The sequence below is a fragment of the Thunnus thynnus genome, chromosome 13, assembly GCF_963924715.1.
Source record: "Thunnus thynnus chromosome 13, fThuThy2.1, whole genome shotgun sequence".
Classification (NCBI taxonomy): domain Eukaryota; kingdom Metazoa; phylum Chordata; class Actinopteri; order Scombriformes; family Scombridae; genus Thunnus; species Thunnus thynnus.
The window spans coordinates 9058868-9077773 of record NC_089529.1 but is presented as its reverse complement, the minus strand read 5'-3'; the positions used below and the strand labels follow the sequence as shown (position 1 = coordinate 9077773).

General features: G+C 40.6%; 1 protein-coding gene across 12 annotated transcripts in view; it reads right to left on the bottom strand.

The window, feature by feature from the left end:
• acaca (acetyl-CoA carboxylase alpha) overlaps window positions 1-18906 on the bottom strand; it is a 33985-nt gene that overhangs the window by 12388 nt on the left and 2691 nt on the right. For 2 of the 12 annotated variants that reach the window (XM_067607642.1, XM_067607641.1), the window contains 36 exons: window positions 17955-18087; window positions 17173-17311; window positions 16774-16883; window positions 16599-16680; window positions 16395-16493; window positions 16066-16172; window positions 15848-15958; window positions 15543-15752; window positions 15235-15405; window positions 14434-14595; window positions 14103-14266; window positions 13789-13939; window positions 13436-13539; window positions 13093-13320; window positions 12703-12853; window positions 12477-12611; window positions 11764-11910; window positions 11482-11670; window positions 10296-10396; window positions 9933-10021; window positions 9587-9711; window positions 9193-9306; window positions 8414-8527; window positions 8242-8331; window positions 7994-8112; window positions 6692-6715; window positions 6047-6196; window positions 4849-4992; window positions 4640-4742; window positions 4437-4544; window positions 4264-4320; window positions 3957-4001; window positions 2364-2405; window positions 1532-1747; window positions 1129-1284; window positions 780-1004 (listed from right to left, as the gene is read on the bottom strand). In XM_067607642.1, coding sequence (XP_067463743.1) covers window positions 780-1004; window positions 1129-1284; window positions 1532-1747; window positions 2364-2405; window positions 3957-4001; window positions 4264-4320; window positions 4437-4544; window positions 4640-4742; window positions 4849-4992; window positions 6047-6196; window positions 6692-6715; window positions 7994-8112; window positions 8242-8331; window positions 8414-8527; window positions 9193-9306; window positions 9587-9711; window positions 9933-10021; window positions 10296-10396; window positions 11482-11670; window positions 11764-11910; window positions 12477-12611; window positions 12703-12853; window positions 13093-13320; window positions 13436-13539; window positions 13789-13939; window positions 14103-14266; window positions 14434-14595; window positions 15235-15405; window positions 15543-15752; window positions 15848-15958; window positions 16066-16172; window positions 16395-16493; window positions 16599-16680; window positions 16774-16883; window positions 17173-17311; window positions 17955-18087 — 4615 coding nt within the window. The other 10 variants (XM_067607644.1, XM_067607645.1, XM_067607646.1 and 7 more) reach the window with 10 other exon arrangements.

Genomic DNA, 18906 nt, shown 5'->3' with positions numbered 1-18906 from the left:
CATTCACTTGCCACCTCTTATAAGCAGGCTCTTCCAATCACTGACTGTTATAGGCCCACAACACCTCGTTCAACAGTATGTTGTTTTGTCCCAACAGCATTGCACTTCACACTAGAAACATCCACATTATCTTGTAACTAGACTTTGGCTTATTCTAAACTCCCAACATTACTCATTTTCTTCAAATTCAATGCAAGAAATGCTACCAGTTCATTCCCAACCATGTCTAGAATCTTTAAATGGAAACTTAATTCTCTCACATTCACTATTATGAAACTAAAGTGACCACCCAGCAAAATTAACAAAGACAGACAGAAAAACAACAGGTGAAATATGTACCAAGATAATGGGATTTTTTGTCTTTTGCCTCATGTAGAATTTACCAAAGCCTATTACAGTTATTCAACACTGACTTACAACTGAGTGGATGGATGTAATGATGGATGTGATGATGGATGTGATGATGGATGGATGGATGGAGGGATGGCTGGATGGATGAAGTGTAACTTACCAGATCAGCTGCGAGGAGAAACATATTACTAAAAGAAAGTCCACCAGGCTAAGGGCAAGACACCATACTGGATCTCTAATCCAACTCAGTTTTAAAAAATCAGAAATTCTATATTCTACTGCATAAAAATGACAAACGTCATCTTTAACTTTACAAGAGAGGCTAGTAAATTGCATTCTGGGAGCTGAGGGTTCCAGGATGGAGCAGAAGCCCTTTGCCAGTGACTGGATAGTGAGCAGATGAGATGGAAAATGTATGAGTGCCCCACCTGTCGGTCTTTGGGCCCCACCTGTCCCGTTCGGGAATCAGTGACCTCCTTGTACAGGCTGATGTCCAGGTAGTAGCCTGATTCGTTGGTGAGGAAGAGGCGGATGGGAATTTGCTTTCCTGTTGGAGTCAGGCGGATGTTAATTTTCAGTTCGGCCTGCAGGACACGCAGCTTCCACAGGCGGCTACCGTAACGCATCACCATGGAGCGCACAGACTCCTCGATCTGAACATAAGTTTGTAGAGAAAGATCAGTGAGAAGCAGATGTTCGACTCATTATTAACAATGTGAGCTGTGGTCCAACAGTGAATCAGAGATGTGCGTGAGTGTGTGTGACTGTTTCACAAACCTTTGATGGGTCCATGATGACTGTGGGGACAAAATTGAGGAAGATATGGTTACAGTCTGTTCGTACAGTTGTGTTGTTGAAAGCCACCTCCAGCTCATCCATGGCCTCCAGCAGCAGACGCTCTGCTTCATTGTGAAGGTACTCAAAAGAGGCCTCCTAGTGAATGAACAGATAGAAACAAAACCGTCAGTTAGGAGCAGGCGTGATTAATTTGTGGAATCAAAATTAAAGGACACAAACAACTGTGTGGGAGCATCCAAAACGTCTGAAAAGAACAAAAAAAACGATATGATAAAATTATGTTAATTTGTTATTTGAATATGATAAAAAATCATCAAGAATGGCAAACTAAATGTTAACCACACTAATACAAAAGTTCCTTTTTGTTCTTCTGTGTTCTCACCTTTGTGACTAGATCAGAGTGGCGGATAATGGCTCGCACGAAGAAACGGTAGTCTGTAACCTCTGTCCCCACCTCCACACGGGCTGCACCCAGGTACAGGTGCATCTTATGGTTGGCACATGGAATGGCAGTCAGGGCGAAATTACGCATGCGGTTGAGCTCCAATTGGAAAGCTAGTGCCGGCTCCAAGTGACGATAGATCCTGTCCTCTTCGAACTATGGAGACACAGGCAGGACACAATCACAAACAGCAATACACTACACAAGACTTTCCAAAGGAACTTTTTCTTTACAATTAGTTTTCCCTGCCATCATCTCTTCAATTAACAAAAATAGCTCAAATTGACAATTTCAGGAACACTGACTTCATACAACAGAAAGATGCCTGTGAGCCACACACTGTATTAAGTAAATGAAATCAGGGGCAATCTCAATCTCAGAAAGCTGCTAATGGGTGTCATTTCTCTTAAATGGGAGACATAATTAAAGAGTTCATTACTTTAATGAGTTTTGGTGGTGTCATTGTAGTGAAACTATCAGGGGTAACGGAGAGGAAGAGCCATCACTAACTGTGATAGAGTGAAATTCAACACAGCCAAAGGGTTGAAAAGTTGTTTCTTATAACCACAACATAGTTTTGAATGGTCTCCTGGCTAAATGAAAAATGTGTCCACATTGAAATTTTCAATGCCATAATAATCTGGCAAATGTTTTGTTAATAGACTTAATAAACACATATTTTTTAATAGACTTGGTCTTTTCCACATGGGCCAACACCAATTTGGCCATCAAAAATTTTTAGTGACAGTAGGAGTGATGATTTGACACTTACCTTGTCTCTGGCACGGAATGTGAAAAATTTGGGAAATTCTCTCTGTGTGGAAGATAGTGAGATAGAGATGGAAAAAAAACATCAACATGTCTTCATAACAAAAACCTTGGTTGTAAACCAAAACAACAAATACCAAATTAGTTAGACATGCACCAACTATAAATCTAATCACAGGTGAAGATAAGCTATTCTGGGCATGTCTTAAATTGCTACACCAGTATATATGGAGTATTATGCAGTGATCATCAGTTCCTTGTTGTATATGCTGTGGGCCCCGTGCACCTTTACTACGGTAATTTATCTATCAGGGAAACACTGTGTATTCACTCTGACGACAAGCTCACACAGTCATGGTAATAGGCTACATATATAGCACCACTCACTACACTAATGAATAAAACATTTCCTTTTTTCAGAGACATTTGATTCTCTGAATAATGCCTGCTAGCCCTGTTGGACGTTATTAGATAAGGTGTCCCACTTGCCAAAACAATGCCAAACCGATTGGAGATGCTCTCATCAGCTCACAGCCTTCATAATAACGACAGAGCAACACACTGAAAACCTCCACAGCCATGATTTGACACTGTGATTACACATCATATTCACCACCTCTACAATGTAGTGAAATGAGAAAAACATTTTAGGGTGAGCTTGCAGAATGGTGCAAACTACTAAAACAAAACCCTCCATGTAACAAGGGCCACATAATGACAGTCACACTAGCTAGCATAATAAGTTCTCATCAGAGACTGTGGTCCCATCAAAAGAAAAATCAAAGCCCATTGTCCAAATAACACCAGAGGCAAAAGATCAGGGCTTTTCTCAAAATGTAATCCTTTCCCAAATCCCTGTCATTATCGCCATCATCTGAATGCTACTAAGGTGTTGATAATGGGTCAAATCTGGAAAGATAAATGTGGTCCAGTGTACTACAATACAATCGGCAGGGATTGTCACAAAATTGCCATGATTGTAGGTTCAATTCCTACTTGGCTTATCATGCTAAAAATGTGTGCACACATTACTGCAGGGCACTAACAATTGTGATTTCAAGGTGACAAAATCTAAGCAATGAATTGGTACAGGGGCTTTAATGAAGTCTTGAAGCTGTTGCTCAAAAAACAAACAGTTGTTAACCCAAGCCTTTATTGATTCAACACAACGGTGGGTTGTGTTTCATTTATTCATGCTGGCACAACAGAGTTGAATAAGCATCCTCTTTCCACAGCTTCTAACGAAACGATGAACCAGTCGCTGCTTGATGAAACCTATGAAGAATCAGTATACTATCTTCACTCATTTATCTACTTCTAGTGGGTTGTCAACTATGAAACAATCTGGAAAAGGTTTCAGGTGTGCTGGTGTCAGCACACCTAATAATATGTTGCAGCTAGCTGTCTCAATATTTAATGTGCACCTTCCTGGTAGGGCCTTTTGTAATTGTGAGATCACCTGGGACAGAGACGTGAATAAGTCCCAGGAGTCTATTATTCTATTACTGACTTGTTTTTACCAGATGCAACAAGACTTGTCCAATAATTAAAATCAAGGAGGCACCTGTCCTCAATTCCTTTGTCTTCCTCTACTTACATGAAACCTTTGGTCCACCTCACAGTTGACTTGCTTCCTGAAATCCTGTCATCATAAATGCAGCAAAAGCAAGGCATGCAGAAGGAGATACAGACAAAGAGGTATTAAGCTAAATTTCAAATGCAAATTACCTCAAATTATTACAATTAAAACATTCATTTCATTCACATATAGGTCATTAATAAAATATTAGTATATTATATTATTTTTGATGCATGCTACTCAAAAACAATTGAATTGGTGACATGCAAGGCGGCAGATTGTGACAAAACAGATTGACTTGGTAAACATGACTAAAGACTCTCACCTTCTGAGCCACAAGGAAAGTCAGCCTACGGATGCCATGTTCAAACAGCAGAGATTTCTGAGATTGACAAAAAGGGAAAATGTCAGGATAAAAAGATCCTTCTGAGCTATTTCCAAAATTTAACTTTCTCTGCTGGAATTTTAAATAAAACAAACAAAGGCTTTGTTGTAGACCTTTGACTGAGTGAACTCCCTGAACATGGCTGCCAGGCCATCGTCATCAATGTCGCTGTCAGTCTTTATAGCCACATTCAGGATATGGATGGGTTCCTCCTGAACACTCTGGATTACAAAACAAATTCACATTTCATTCAAAGATACACATCCATACAGGTCAATGACCAGCCTGTATCAGTATACAAGTCTGTTTTTGTCACCTTGTTGTCCTCTTCACCGTACAGGACAGGATTACCTCCCTCTGGGAAGGTTGGACTTGGGGGAGGAGAGTCAGAGAAGCAGCTCAACACATCCGCTATGTTCCTGTAGATGAGAAAAATCATACATGGCATTAATCGCACCTGCAAAATCATCTTCACCTACTGATGAAAAACATCGAAGTTTAGAATTATTCCATTCAAGGACTGACCTGGTGAACTCCTGGAAGGAGCGGAAAGCGACCATGGCTCCCATGCGCTGACAAGGTGGTGTAAAAGATGTGTCAAGCAAAACATCACTCACACTGGCCACGTGCACCATGCCATAGTGGTTTAGGTTGGATGAGAATGACATCCTAGGGTGTTGACAGAGAGCGTTTACAATGAGAATCTGCCATACCACTAGACTGGCTCTGTGAAGACGTCCCCCATCCACCTTTAAGAACCTCAAAATAGTTTTGATCCCTCAGATTTTCAGCAGTATCAAGTTTGAGTTGCTTGGAAATTCTATATTAGGTATAACCCCTTGAGATGTACCATCTCGTTTTCAAGGGGGGGGGGGGCCTCAATGACAATAATACATAATAAGCACAATTAGACAAAACATTTAACAAAAACAAAATGTACAACTGATCCTATAATAAGAAGACAGGGCATTTTTGAACAAGTGAAAGGATGATATGGATTGAATATTTACACTTATTCCAATCAGAGGGAGCTTTAAACATAAAAGCTTTCTTAACTATTGACTATTGACAGAAAAAAAGAGCTGTATAGAATGTCTCAATTGATAATTAGAGGACAAAGGTAACATAAACTTTTATAGATAGTGAGGGTAATTGAAATGTATACATTTAAAAATAAATAGCCAATGTCGCTGTCTTCTTATGATGGGAGAGGGCCAATTAAGAGTTTCATACATTGTACAATGTTGAGTTATGAAAGGACAGCCAGGAACAAATCTGTATAGTCTATTATAAACTATATTGAGGGGAAGGAGATTAGTTTTGGATGCAGCCTGATATACAACATCAGCATAATCCAATATTGGATTATTAAGCATTCTGGTGTCCCATTCATATGAATGAAATGCAATTGTAGGAGATTATTTAGTATAGAGAATGTAAAAATGAATGAGATTCAAATTATAAAAAGTAAGTAGTAATAAAATTCCACTTTTATAATAACTGAACAGAGTGAAAGCAGCTGTACAGTATGTGAGGGATTTTTGACAGACCACGTTAGTCAAATTTCAACAAAGAAAATATTTACTTCACAAGAAAAAGGAAACATAAAACCACCAGAAAGACCCCTTTAAGTATTCATGTTGGGTGTTAGTCCTTTGATTGACAGAAGCTGTCCCAGAGGTTACACCCACTGAAAGTACTCTAGAGGTTTTATGTGTCAAACCTGTCGATAGATTCCAAATCTGAGGCATTTGTCTTCTCAGCATTATCATCCTTTGATTTACTATCTGGTGCTTTAAGGTCCTGGGGTTTAGTTTCCTTTAATTTAGTGTCCGTGGCTTTTACAATGTCCGGGATTGGAGCAGACATTTTCCTGGTAGGACAGTCACAGCTAAGTCTCAGTTCAGGGGATCTGCACTAGTGTAAAACATTTCCTCAAATGTATTTTTAATTATCTTACACCACGTTGCATCCCAAGTTATTCCATATCTCCACTATATTGAAGGACATACACACAATAGTCAGGAATGTAACACTCTTTCACATAGACACACACACACACACACACACACACACACACACACACATACATACACACAAATTTATAAAAAAAATGTTAAAATGTTTGACACCGAGGCTGAATGTCAAGGGCCATGCTGTTGTCAGTAAAATTCAGAAACATTGTGCTCATCAACCAGACTATACCCGAGCTGCTAAATCAGTTTCATTTTTTTGGAGATTCAAAAGCATCAAAAGCAACAATTAAACAAACACTTAATTATCAGAGGGTGAATTACTATTTTGACCATGCACCTAGCTAGTCTACGGTCACTAGTAGTCTACGCAATGAAGAGAATGTTTACAATACCTGTTTAGAGTGGGGATGTTCCCTCTGCAATCAAACAACATTGATTACTAAGTGGTTAGTGGCATATATCAGGAGAGGAAGACAGTCAAGGTGTAGTAATGTGTGTGTGTTTGTGTGCGATGTTTAACAGTAATGAATTTATTACGTCTTGATTGATATCTAAATGAATGCACTTAATCTAAAGATGGAAGATAAATTGTGAAAATATCTTTCTAGTCATTCCGACACACATTTCACTTCCTGACTGCTCCCTTTACAACATGCATCAGGAGATCCTGAGGCCTCCTTTTGTTGAGGCATATTCCCAACAAAGACAGGATCATTTCACACTCTCATGCTGTCTTTAGTTCACAGTGATGAGCCACACGTGAGGGTTAATCCAGATACATGAAATCACAAGCATGCAATAAAATGAGTATGTGATGGCATATAAAAGATTTCTATGACTAACTGTGTAAACAAGCTGAAACCAAAACAGCTAAGACACTTATTAGCGATGCAAAGCGAGCAAGCAAATACACATACACACATTCGAACACAGACAAACTGAACACAATCACGCAGGTAGGATGCGGAACACAAGTGCAACAGAAATGCCACAGAACTGTGTCTGTTACAAGCTTTTTCAAATGCTGAGCATGTACAATACAAATCCCAAGTTTGTCTCTGGTTTCTCTCTGATGCTCCAGATTTATAGGGCATAAGAGCACCACCTATGTTTTTCCAGGACTCACAAGGAAGAGTAACTGACATGAGACTCCTGAGGCTGGGGGGCTTTGCCGCTCATGGCTCTCACACGCTTTTGACAAACCAAAGAAAAGTATTTTCAGTCTTGCAAAATACCTTCTTTTGCACATGAGGAGCATTTACAATGAACAATGACACATAGCATGGGAAGGTGGGAGGGGGTTTAAAGGACTCAGGGCACCATGGATGATGTAAGATTGTGAAGCACAGGACTTCCAGCTCCAGGTTTTCACTGCTGCACTTATTTTAAAACATACTTATGTAACATCACTACTTGATATTCATCTGATTACAGATATGTGGACAGGTCACAAAAAGTAAGGCAGTGAGTAGGAACAACAGAAAATCCTTGAAGGTATAGGTTGACATAAAACTGTGACCATATATATGGTGGTGCTGCCAACTTGCCAGCATCACTGCCACCAGTGGAAAATTTGATATGCATGTCTATTATAAATGCTGATTCCTGTCTACAGGTGCCATTAGAAGGGGGGAGGAGGGGCAGCAGGAAAGGTGATGCACAGCATGTGAGCAGGGATTTTGCGTGTGTGATACCTGTTGGGGTGTGAGGTGGGAAGCATGAACTGGAACTCTACTATACATGTGTTGTCCCTCAGCTGCCGATGCTGAACGCTGTTGAGTTCATAGGCAATGTATGCTCTGCGAACGTACACCTGTGGGTATTCAAGATAAAGCCACAGAAAATTATATTAGTTAGATATGTGAATTTCCTGCATTTTAACATCCATTAAAATGAAGTAAAAGTAAAGTGATTTGTGGACTGAGATTGTTATTCCTCTCACCTCAAGGGCAGCCATCCGTACTACCTGATTACTGTGGTAGAAGAAGTTGGGCAGAACATCAAAGATGGATGTTTCTGAAAGGATCAGTTTCTAGAAAAAAAAAAAGGAGCCATCTTTAACACTTGTTCTCTTTAATAAAGTCACAACTGCTAGTCCTAACTTTCGGGCCTACCTGGAGGTTCTCGATGCAGAATTGGTGTCCATACATATCAATGGCAGAGAGGAAGATGGACTCCACCTGGTTGTGTCGGAGCTCATAAGAGGGGAGGTGGGAAGCTATCAATACCTGGGTAAAGAGGATTGATTTATTATTTAATCATTAGGTATGAGTTAGCATACAATGCTTCTTTTTTTCCTTCACATTTTCTAACAGTGTCTATCTTTTTACAGTTTCAGTTACAGACATTTTAAAATGTTTAGGTACATTTTTCTATTGTTTTGTTTTCCCCCATACAAATGAATATCACTATCTACTTTCTGTCAGAGTGGATAGTGACATCTGGTGGTGAAATTGTCACCATGGATACTGGATAAAGAACTTAAGTCCAATGTTGAGAAATAGATGGTCAATAACTTCCCTATCTGATGCATCTTTGCACAGTATGGTAACATTTAGCCTGGGCTAATCCACATTTTAAATTCTAGATTTGACCTTACCCGAACATGGTTATAACTCTAACCCTACTTCTGACTCTCTAATCTCACTTTATTATATAAGCTTGTGATGGTATTTTTACATCCTACAGAAAATCCTACATAAAGCAAAGCAGCTATCCACTTCAGCAGATTTTTTTCAACCCTCCAGTTTAAGCAAGCATAAGTCCATATCCTTTTTGTTGACAATACACTTTTGCCATGTAGCATACTTCTTAGTTGTTACTTAATGTTGAACATGGAGTCAATGGAACATAAAATACATTTGTCATCCAGAATAAGGAATGAACATCTGACCTGCCGAGCACGCAGTGCCACTTTGGCATTGGTTGTCTTGCTAAGTTGGGTGAGTTCAGTCAAGATGGCCATCAGTTCATCTGTCAGTGTGGGATCACGGCCGCACAACTGGTCCTAGAGACAGGATAAGAAAACATTAACACAACATATAGGATAACATAACATAATGTCACACACATTGCTAGTACACACAAACCTACATGTAATTACATATCCATGTGTCAATAAACATGAGCAGTGCCTCAATGAAATGCCAGTGTACCCTAAATTAGACCTTTCTGTTAATTGACTGAAATATGAATATAGATATGGTGAACGAGTCAATATCTCATACAAAAGGAGAGGTCTTGAAAGGGAAATCTGTCTTTATCACACAGTAAGGAGGCACACTTACAATCAGCATTGTAACCAGCAGGTTCTTCTTGGTGACTTGGGCATGGGAGAAGATATAGTTGAGCACATTGGCCATGTCGCCTTTGTTTTCCTCACGCAGTGCAAACACACACTTGTCATAGTGTCCTGTTAACAAGCCAACACAAAAGAGCTTTAGTTAATGCTGCTCAGAGGAACGTTTATTATGAAAGAGCTCCACCCAATGGAGAAGATAAGTAACTGCATCTCTCCTGAAAAACATGGAGGACAAGAGGAAAGCTCAAACCACGTTGCTCTTGCATATTGTGATATGTCACAACAATGAACCCATGAAACCACTAAAACAGTGTGTAGCTGCTGTTCCTCACCATTCTGAAACTGAATCTCTACTTTCAGGTACTGCCTGAGCAAGTCCATCACCACCGCCTTCATGTGACCTCGGATGCCACTGCGATACCTGTTGGAGACAAAAACAGTCTTGTCTGACACAAAGAAGAATGCAGCTATTGTATTGTAAGTAGGCACATGGACAAATAGAAGATCCATCACTCTGTGGACCGAAGGATCTAGTGACTAGGAAAACAAAAAATATACAGCAAATCAGGATTACAAAAAGTTGTTGCAGATCTATGATGTTCAAGCAGCTCGTCTATGCATTCCAGTCATAGCATGTTCTATGACTCATTGTGTGGAGTTTTTCATTATACTTAGATATAGACTATAGTACTCACTTCTGCACCAGCTGAACAATGCTTTGTGTGTTCATAAAGAAGACTTCTCTCTCTGACTTCTTGTTAAGAGTAGCAGCATGGCTGTCCAGGATGTTTGCAATCTGGAAACAAAGGAGATCAACAATATAAGTATTTAATCCCAACAGCAGTGGAAACTCATAAGCATTTAATCCCAGTGGCACTGAGGACCCCTCCGTTAACTTGTTATATAATTAAACTGTGTACAGGAACCAGCAGAGAATGTGAGATCCTAACTGGGCGTGACATTTGTAATTACATCTAGAGCTAAATATCATTTAAGGTGTATGATAATACTCTTGCTCTGCTCTTCATAAACTATGCATAAATACCATATTCCTAAAATATGCATAAATATCAAAGCATATCAAACCCAGTGTGTTGTTTAAATAATCCAGCAAAGTCTTGTTGGACACACATCTTTTCTCAATGTAGACTGACAATCTGAATAATCACACAGAAGCACACACACACAAAACTCAGACAGATACACAGACAGACAGTACTAACTTTCTGCCTACTTTTTCTTGGACAAAGATCTAGTCATTTGGATATATATTTTGAAATAATCTGTTTGCACAAGAAACTGTAAAAAAAAAAAAAAAAAAAAAAGTCAAGAGGAGGTAGACACAGTATTTTTTGAGCCAATGGGGAAGTGGAGTGCAACTGGACACTACAGTTGAGAAATCCCATTGCCAAACTGAGAAAACCTTTAAAATACTGTAATCACTGGAAAACAATACAACCTGTTATTACTATTTTAACGGATTTTAATGTTGTTTCGTAGGTTATCTAATGTGACTGGGTAAAAAATGTGCTACATTCATCACTCTCTTCTCAGAGAATTGGGGTTACACTGACAATTTTATTATTGCTGACATGCTCATCATTTGTGCAAACTACATCTAAATCTGACCAAGGCCTTAAAATTCTCTATGGAGGAAAATCACTGCATGATTTTAATATAATATCCTTTAGAAACAGCAGCCTTTTCGCTGCCTGATGTCCCTAAAAACATGAATCCTCACATATTTTGCAGCCACAAGAATGTCAAATAAAAAAACAGTAACAGTGAGGTGCTTGACAAGAGTTTCACTGTAATCGACAGGGTACATTTAAGAGGAATGAGGGTGTTGTTAGCGAGGTGTGTGCATGTGTTGCTGGGCACCTGCTGGCTTGGGAACTGGCAGAGCACAGAAGTGATGTTGCTGGCATACTGAGCCATCTCCTTCTTAATGGCCTTCTCCACAGCAGGGGGGATGCGACCCGACACACTAGTCATGATGTCTTGAAGCTCCAGCAGTGGCAAAGAGGGATCACGCATGGTTTTCATCAGCCTTTCCACCCACTCTTTCAACTGAGAAAGACACAAGGAGTATATCTTTGAAAGGACCTGCTTACGGTTGGAAGAGCTGATGTTGTGTGTACCCAGGTGTGTATGATTTCTTGCCTTTGCGCTGAAGAACGGCTCAGGAAGACAGTAGCCATTCATGATGTGAACAAGGTGATCCAGTGTGTTGTGGAAGACTCTGTGTAGCTTCTCCCCTCTCAGGGCTACTGCCTGGATAGAAGGCAAGGCCCCTGTGTGCAGCTCTGCCTACAAGACAAACACAAATATTTCTTAAGCATATTTCATAACCATGTAGCTGAAGAAATTTGTCGTCACCCAGAATAATGTATGTTCAAGAAAGTAGTCTAAAATTTGTAGGCTACACTTTCTTCTTCACTTTGGACATGGTTATCTAACCAGTACTGACAAATTTACCAGAAGCGGGCTCCCTCTCCATCACAATGCTCAGCTGGTCCTTTTGCCTCCCCTGACTTTCTGACATTACATTGGGTCAGACATTTATGCTGACTCACACACACCAGTTCCCCTCGGATAATTGAGCCTTTATCTTTGTTGGCAGGCTCAGTTTCCTTGTCATCAACACAGATCCGTTAAAAGGCTTGTTGAGCAAGTGCTGCTCTCATGTATTAAAGTCTGCCTGTTGCTTTTGTTACTTTGAATAGAGGGATTGTAGGTCTTAATTTGGGATTTAAATTTATATTGTGGATTTAAATGAGAAATTACATGTCATAGGTCATTTGGTAGCATATGGAAAATCCTACTTGGCAAACAGCATCTACCTGTGTAGATAGCATTAGTCAAACACACAGTACCTGTTGCACTCTGCTTGGGTCATCCAGTTGCAGTTTGGCAATGACACAGCCAGGCTCCAGTGCTGCTCCAGCCCTCTTCACATAGTGAATACAACCAGACTCTGCTGCTGTGAGGGTCATTACCATCTTCATCACCTGGAATTTAAAAGCGTCGAGTTAACATCTACACAATCCATTCAACAAAAGTGAAGTACATTTATACTGATCACTGATTAACATTCTGTACCTCTATCTCAGCATAGCATTGGCCAGAAAACACATGCCCACCATCCTCCACTGTGTACTGGATGATTTTTCCCGCTGAAGGAGATCGCAGCAGCGAGGGATCGTTCTCCTTTTCAAAAACACATGTCTTGTTTCCAATTGTGATGCGATACCTGTAGAGAAAAAAAATGACTTAGTCTATGTAAAACATCAGAGCCAGAATCAGAAGACTATAATTATGTCCATCAAAAAAGGACAATGCTTTTTCTAGACAATGAGTTAGCAAAATTAATACTTTTCTTAAATTCTCTTTCTCTTTTTCCAGTGAATCCTTATTCTATTCTTCAGTGCAGCCACATTTTTCCATTTGGATCTCTAATGATATTCATTCTTAATCTTAGTTTTCTCTTACCTGTCAACTTCCTCCTTCATGTAGGTAGTGTAGCTGCTGCCATCATAGGACAGCAACAGACCTCCATCACTGAGCCGATGGACGTCCACTTCAGCTGAGGAGTTGTTCATGATAACCACATAGGAGTTAGGAGACTGGCGTGTCACCGTCAGGACGTACTTAGTACCTTCATAGATCAGCTCCACATCCACAGTGTTTAGTAGTGTGTGTGCTGGCAGTACCTGGCCCCTAGTCAGACAGCAGAGATCGTCTCATGTTTTACATTCAAACACTGTTTTTTTGTTTCCTCTAGCTACTATATGAAATGAATTCATTTGAAATGAACGACAGGGCACATTTATACCTTTCCAGAGAATGTAGGAAGTTGGAGACACTGTTCCTTAGATTTACATCTGCCACATGAAGAGCCCCACTCACAATTCCCAGCATGGTATCAGGACGCTCAGCCTGCATGCAACATACTCATTACTTTTTAGCCAGAAATACAAGAAACCTGGAATTAAATTGGTTTCTACTCTTGAGTCAAGTTTAGATTCGAACTGCATGGTGCCAGAAGGATGAGCCACTATTATCTCAAAATATATTGTGGCTTACAGTACTGGCATTATAATGTGGGTCAACATGTCAAACATATCTTCTCTTATTATAGCTTATAGAAGAGTGTGGAACTACCACAGCCAGAATATCTCTGCATACCTGCATCTTCTCTGAGATAAGCCTGTCCAACCAGCCTGTGTCGATGCTGTTGTGCTGAAAGCTTTCAGTCTCCAGCAGCTTAATGAGGTATTCCACTGTGGTCCTGAAGTCTCCTCTGATAGACAACTCCTTCAAAGCCACCACCATGTTGCTAGAAAAGATTAAGACATAACCACATGTATCAGCTATAAAAAGAAAAAAAACTGTATGATAAACATTGAACATTGTAAATATGTATTACCATTAGCAATAAATAAATGTTTCTTTCAGTTAATCTTTCTAATACGGCAATGCTTTAAAAAGAGTGTGCTCACGAGATGGCTTCTTCACGATTTTCTCCCCAAGAGAAACAATGTCCAAACTGGGAGTCAGCAAACTCGTGCAGTCCACCAGCTGCTGCAACACTGAAGTAGCCCCACACGTTCTTATTGCTGCGGAAATTCAGCTCTTGCACCGTTCCGGAGCTTGGCTTGAAACCCTGCAATCAGACCATATTTTATTTTCTCATAAAACAAAATAATAATGGCCTTTATTTATGGCACAACAGAATTACAAAGTGAAAATTGACAAAACAAACTGAACCACAACAGAAATCATAGACTTTCGCTGCAAACATTTTGTGGACCAGGAGAGAGTGAAACTTACCTCATCAGGGTTTTCACTGGTGATACGTGCTGCAATGACATGTCCCCGTGGGGAGGGAGCTGTCGACAGACCCTCAAAGTCAATCGGAGAGTCTCCCCAAGGCTGAACCCCATAAAGCATCCTGATGTCTTTGATCCGGTGAAGAGGAATACCCATAGCAATCTAACAGCGGATAATGGAATAAGCACAACACAAGTTTATGTTTTTGAACTGACATGGAACTGGCTCACATGCACTGAACAAACGTGGCTAAGAACACATTAAAGCACATATATGGATTACAAATGCTTTGAATGAAACATATGTTCTCTCCACCTTGCTTGTCTGACTGTTGTCAACATGACATTTTCAGTTTTATATACAACTGATTAACGATATCTTGCTGACAGAGACTGAGTTGCTAGGAATAAGACTGTGGGTGGGTGACTTCCTCTTTGCCAGAGAGAGCGTCAGTCCCACAATAACACCCAATCAGCTTTGAATACACAGCTTTCCCAGCAACACTGCCCTTCAGCTTGACTGCCACTGACCTACATACACACAATCCTAAACACTGCAGAACAGACCACGTGACCAATTGCAGCTACAACCAACAGATCTACTACAACGTTACTGCTTATCGCCCCTTTCTTTTGCAGTTGGTTGCCATGGAGACAAGGGGGCCCGTCTAATGCAGAGCGGTGAAGTCGGTGAAGCATGCTAACTTTGTAGGCTGCTGGACAGTCACAGACTCAAACGCATTGTACGTGATGTAACATGGAGTGTGCTTATTCTACCAACACAGGCGTGTGTGAGACTGACCTGCAGTTGGGCAGCAGGCAAGTTGACGTCAGCCACCATCTCAGTACAGGGGTGTTCCACCTGCAGACGAGGGTTGAGCTCCAGGAAGTAGAAGCTGCCGTCTTGGCTGTAGAGGTACTCCACTGTACCTGCACTGACGTACCCTACCATCTTTGCCAGCTTCACTGCACACTGAGAAGAGAAAACAGTTGTATTCATATCAAGATTCAAATGTGTTGAAGCTTCAGTTAATCTCAATTTACTTAGCCGGTCTTAAATCTCCATTTATGAGCTATATATAAGTACAAACAATGCTAGATGAACTGTACCCTTTCCATATCCTCAAACACATCAGAAGTGGCAATGGTAGCAGGAGCCTCCTCTATAATTTTCTGGTGCCTCCGCTGCACAGAACAGTCTCTCCCAAACAGGGAAATGGCATTGCCATATTGATCAGCCAAGATCTGGACCTCCAAGTGACGGGCATGCTTAGCTAGCTGCATGACGAAAATAGGGGATCCTGGAACCTCTGCCTGGACCTGGAGAACCAGAGAGAAAAAAAAAATTCAATTCCTCATTGCATCAAGTCCTGCATAATGGTTTAAATCAAATACTAGATTTAGTTTCTCCTCACCTGTCTGAAGAGGTTCGGGAAATCATCAGCACAATTGACCTTACGGATGCCTTTTCCTCCACCTCCCTCGGAGGCCTTCACCATTACAGGGTAGCCGACCTTCTCAGAAGCCTGGCAATGGAAACATACAACTTTCTATCATACACGCAGATGGGCAAAGGATACTAAAGCACATGTGACATTCATTAGGCGTAATGAAGTTTTCCTTAGATGCTTACTTTCAGGCCATCCTCTACATCCTGTATACAGCCAAGCTCGTACACGTCAGACGGAACATTGATGATTCTCTTCTTTTGGTTGCTCTCTGTCCATTCTACTGTCAGGGCTGAGAAAGACAAACAGCTAACATTTCAGCATTTATATTTTTCCATGACATTGTGTAATACAGTATTAATATTTTTTTGTATCTCAGAAAGCAGACACCAGAGCATTGACTGTTTTTTTATTGGAATCCAGAAACACCCTTTATTTTTTTCAAAGCTTGGACACAAAACAGAAGCTGATCCTAAACAACATATATGGGGACTCCACACAAACTGTGACCTACCTGTTCCACTCCAGGGCAGGGTTGGAATGCCAGCAGTCTGAGCCACAATAGAGGAGGCAATCTTATCTCCCAGAGCCCACATAGCCTGACTTGGAGGACCTGAGTAAGGAGTAAGTGATAAAAAAAATTGCTCAGTAAACTGATATTACGTAGGTAAACTAAAGGGCCAACTAAGTGATAAGTAAAACAAGAAACTTATCTTACCCATGAAAGCAATGCCATTCTTTTGAAGCAGCTCTGGGAGTTTGGGGTTCTCTGAGGCATGACCCCACCCAGCCCATACAGCCTGTAAGGAACAATAGAATCACAATGAGCACTCAATAAATGATAAAAGTTATTAGGTACGGTGGGATAACTATGGATAGGTGTGTGGTGGTACCTGAACAGGTATGCGTTTAGCAATGTCCAGAATGAGCTCGACATTGGCATAGTTGTTGTTATTAGTCCCTCCTGGCACAGGCACGTAATGATCTGCCATTTTGATGTACTCTGTGAAACACAGAACCATGGAAAACTTCATTTTTATCCTAAATCATCTTGCTGCAGTCACATCTACAACATTCCTCACTGGATTCCGTTGTATTGTCTTCTTAATTACTTGAAGGGTTTGGATGCACTGCAAAACAGCTGAAGCACATAAACCTTTCAGTAATTCAGTGTCAGTCTTGCAGGCCTTAGCTGAATCTGGTGTTTTGTCATGTCACTGACACAACAGTTGCAAAGTTGGTGCATTTATTCAGATGTTATGGTTGTTCAGAGATGTCATGGCAAAGTTTACCTGCGTTGGCCTTCAGGTCCTCTGGGGTCACCATTACAACAAAGCGGATTGCCCTTTCATTGCGAAACATCTCATAAGCCCAGCGGCGGATGGACCGCATGCATTTGACTGCTGCAATGCCATTGTTGGCAATAAGCACCTGGAGAAACAAAGTAGTTGAGTCAATGTTGATTTGTTCACATTCACATTAATAAAAAGCATCAATAAGTGGCTAATCATGTTACAGCGTGAAAGGTCATTGAACATGAATTTAGCATCAACTGTCTTCAGTTGCTGAGTGGCACAAGCAAATAAAAGACTACATGAAAAAATAATATCATGCACATAGTCTTATAAATTTTGTTGAGAATTGTATGGATACATTACTGACTTCTTCAAAAAGGGAATAATTTAAAATATTTCCTGCAAAAAATATCTTTTGATTTCCGTAGTAGCAGAAGCTGTGGCACAAATTCTAATAACTTTCTAATAATTTTACTACAACTGTGAGACATGGAAAGTCAGTGAAACGGGATTTGGCAAATCCCAAAGTAGGACATTTTCTCTAGTTCTCCTAAAAAAATAGACAGAATTTGCTGTGTCTATATGCATAAAGACTTAATACATCACTGTGTAATGCAAAACCACAAAAAAACACAGTTCCCTTTCTTTCAGAATTCTTCACTGGTTTGTTTTCATCATGAAATACGCTGTAAATGATTCATTTCTGAATATAGCATGATTGGTTTATAATTAGCACTTTTAACATGCTTTCAGGAACATGGTAGATAAAAAACAGTTACCTTCTCGATGACCTTGTTGCCACCAAAGCGGGTGACAAACTCAGCAGGAGAAGCCACAGTGAAGTCCCTCTGCAGATCAATACGCCGGCGATCTCTGCCCTGCTTCACCAGGTGCAGCCCTGACATGCTCGGCCTGTTTTAAGAAATATGAAGAATGCATAAAATGGCCTTAAAATGGTAGCCATGCTGATAACAAGCAGAAAATGTATTAGCTCTCATTTTGACAGTGCAAAACATTTAATAATCTGCATCTTACAAAGTCAAGAATTTAGAAAGATGTGAGTCTTTCAACAGCGACCGTGCTTTAAAAACAGTTCATTTTTTTCAGCCCAGAAGATAAGAAGACACTGATATCACCTCATATTGATAAGAGACCTATTGGTCTTAGAAACACAGGATTTGGCTACTGTCTCTTATCTTGAACAGCAAAAGTGAAGGGTCATCAATAATATCCTTGAGAGGAAAACAGTCCGCTTATAGTATATCCACTGACAGAGTAGAGCATATTGTGAACAATAGGACGGGACACTTTCCCGTCCTCACATACAAGCTTGGGCAAGTATCTTAACAACAGGATTTGCAGAGCTCTTTCACTCAAGCTCCACCCCAAAGGGAACCATTCAGGGGAGAGGGTAGTGCAGGGGGAGGGATATTACTATCAGCTGGAGGGTGTGGCAGTGCCTGAGCTCGTTTGGCTGGCTGGCGTCTGTGGCCTGATACTGCATTATTGCAACACTGTAGACGTTACTGGCACGAGGCAAATAAGCTCCCACTGAATGGAGGCTCTAATTTGAATCCAGCTGTGGAGCTGCAACACTTTGTTCTGTTCTGTGAGAGAGAAAATTACGGGGGCGGGGGTAGGCAGGCACCCCTATCCGGTACTTCAAGTTTTAAAACCGCTGTCCCAACTTCTTTCAGTTAACCCCCAACTTCCCTCATCCTCTGTCCTTGT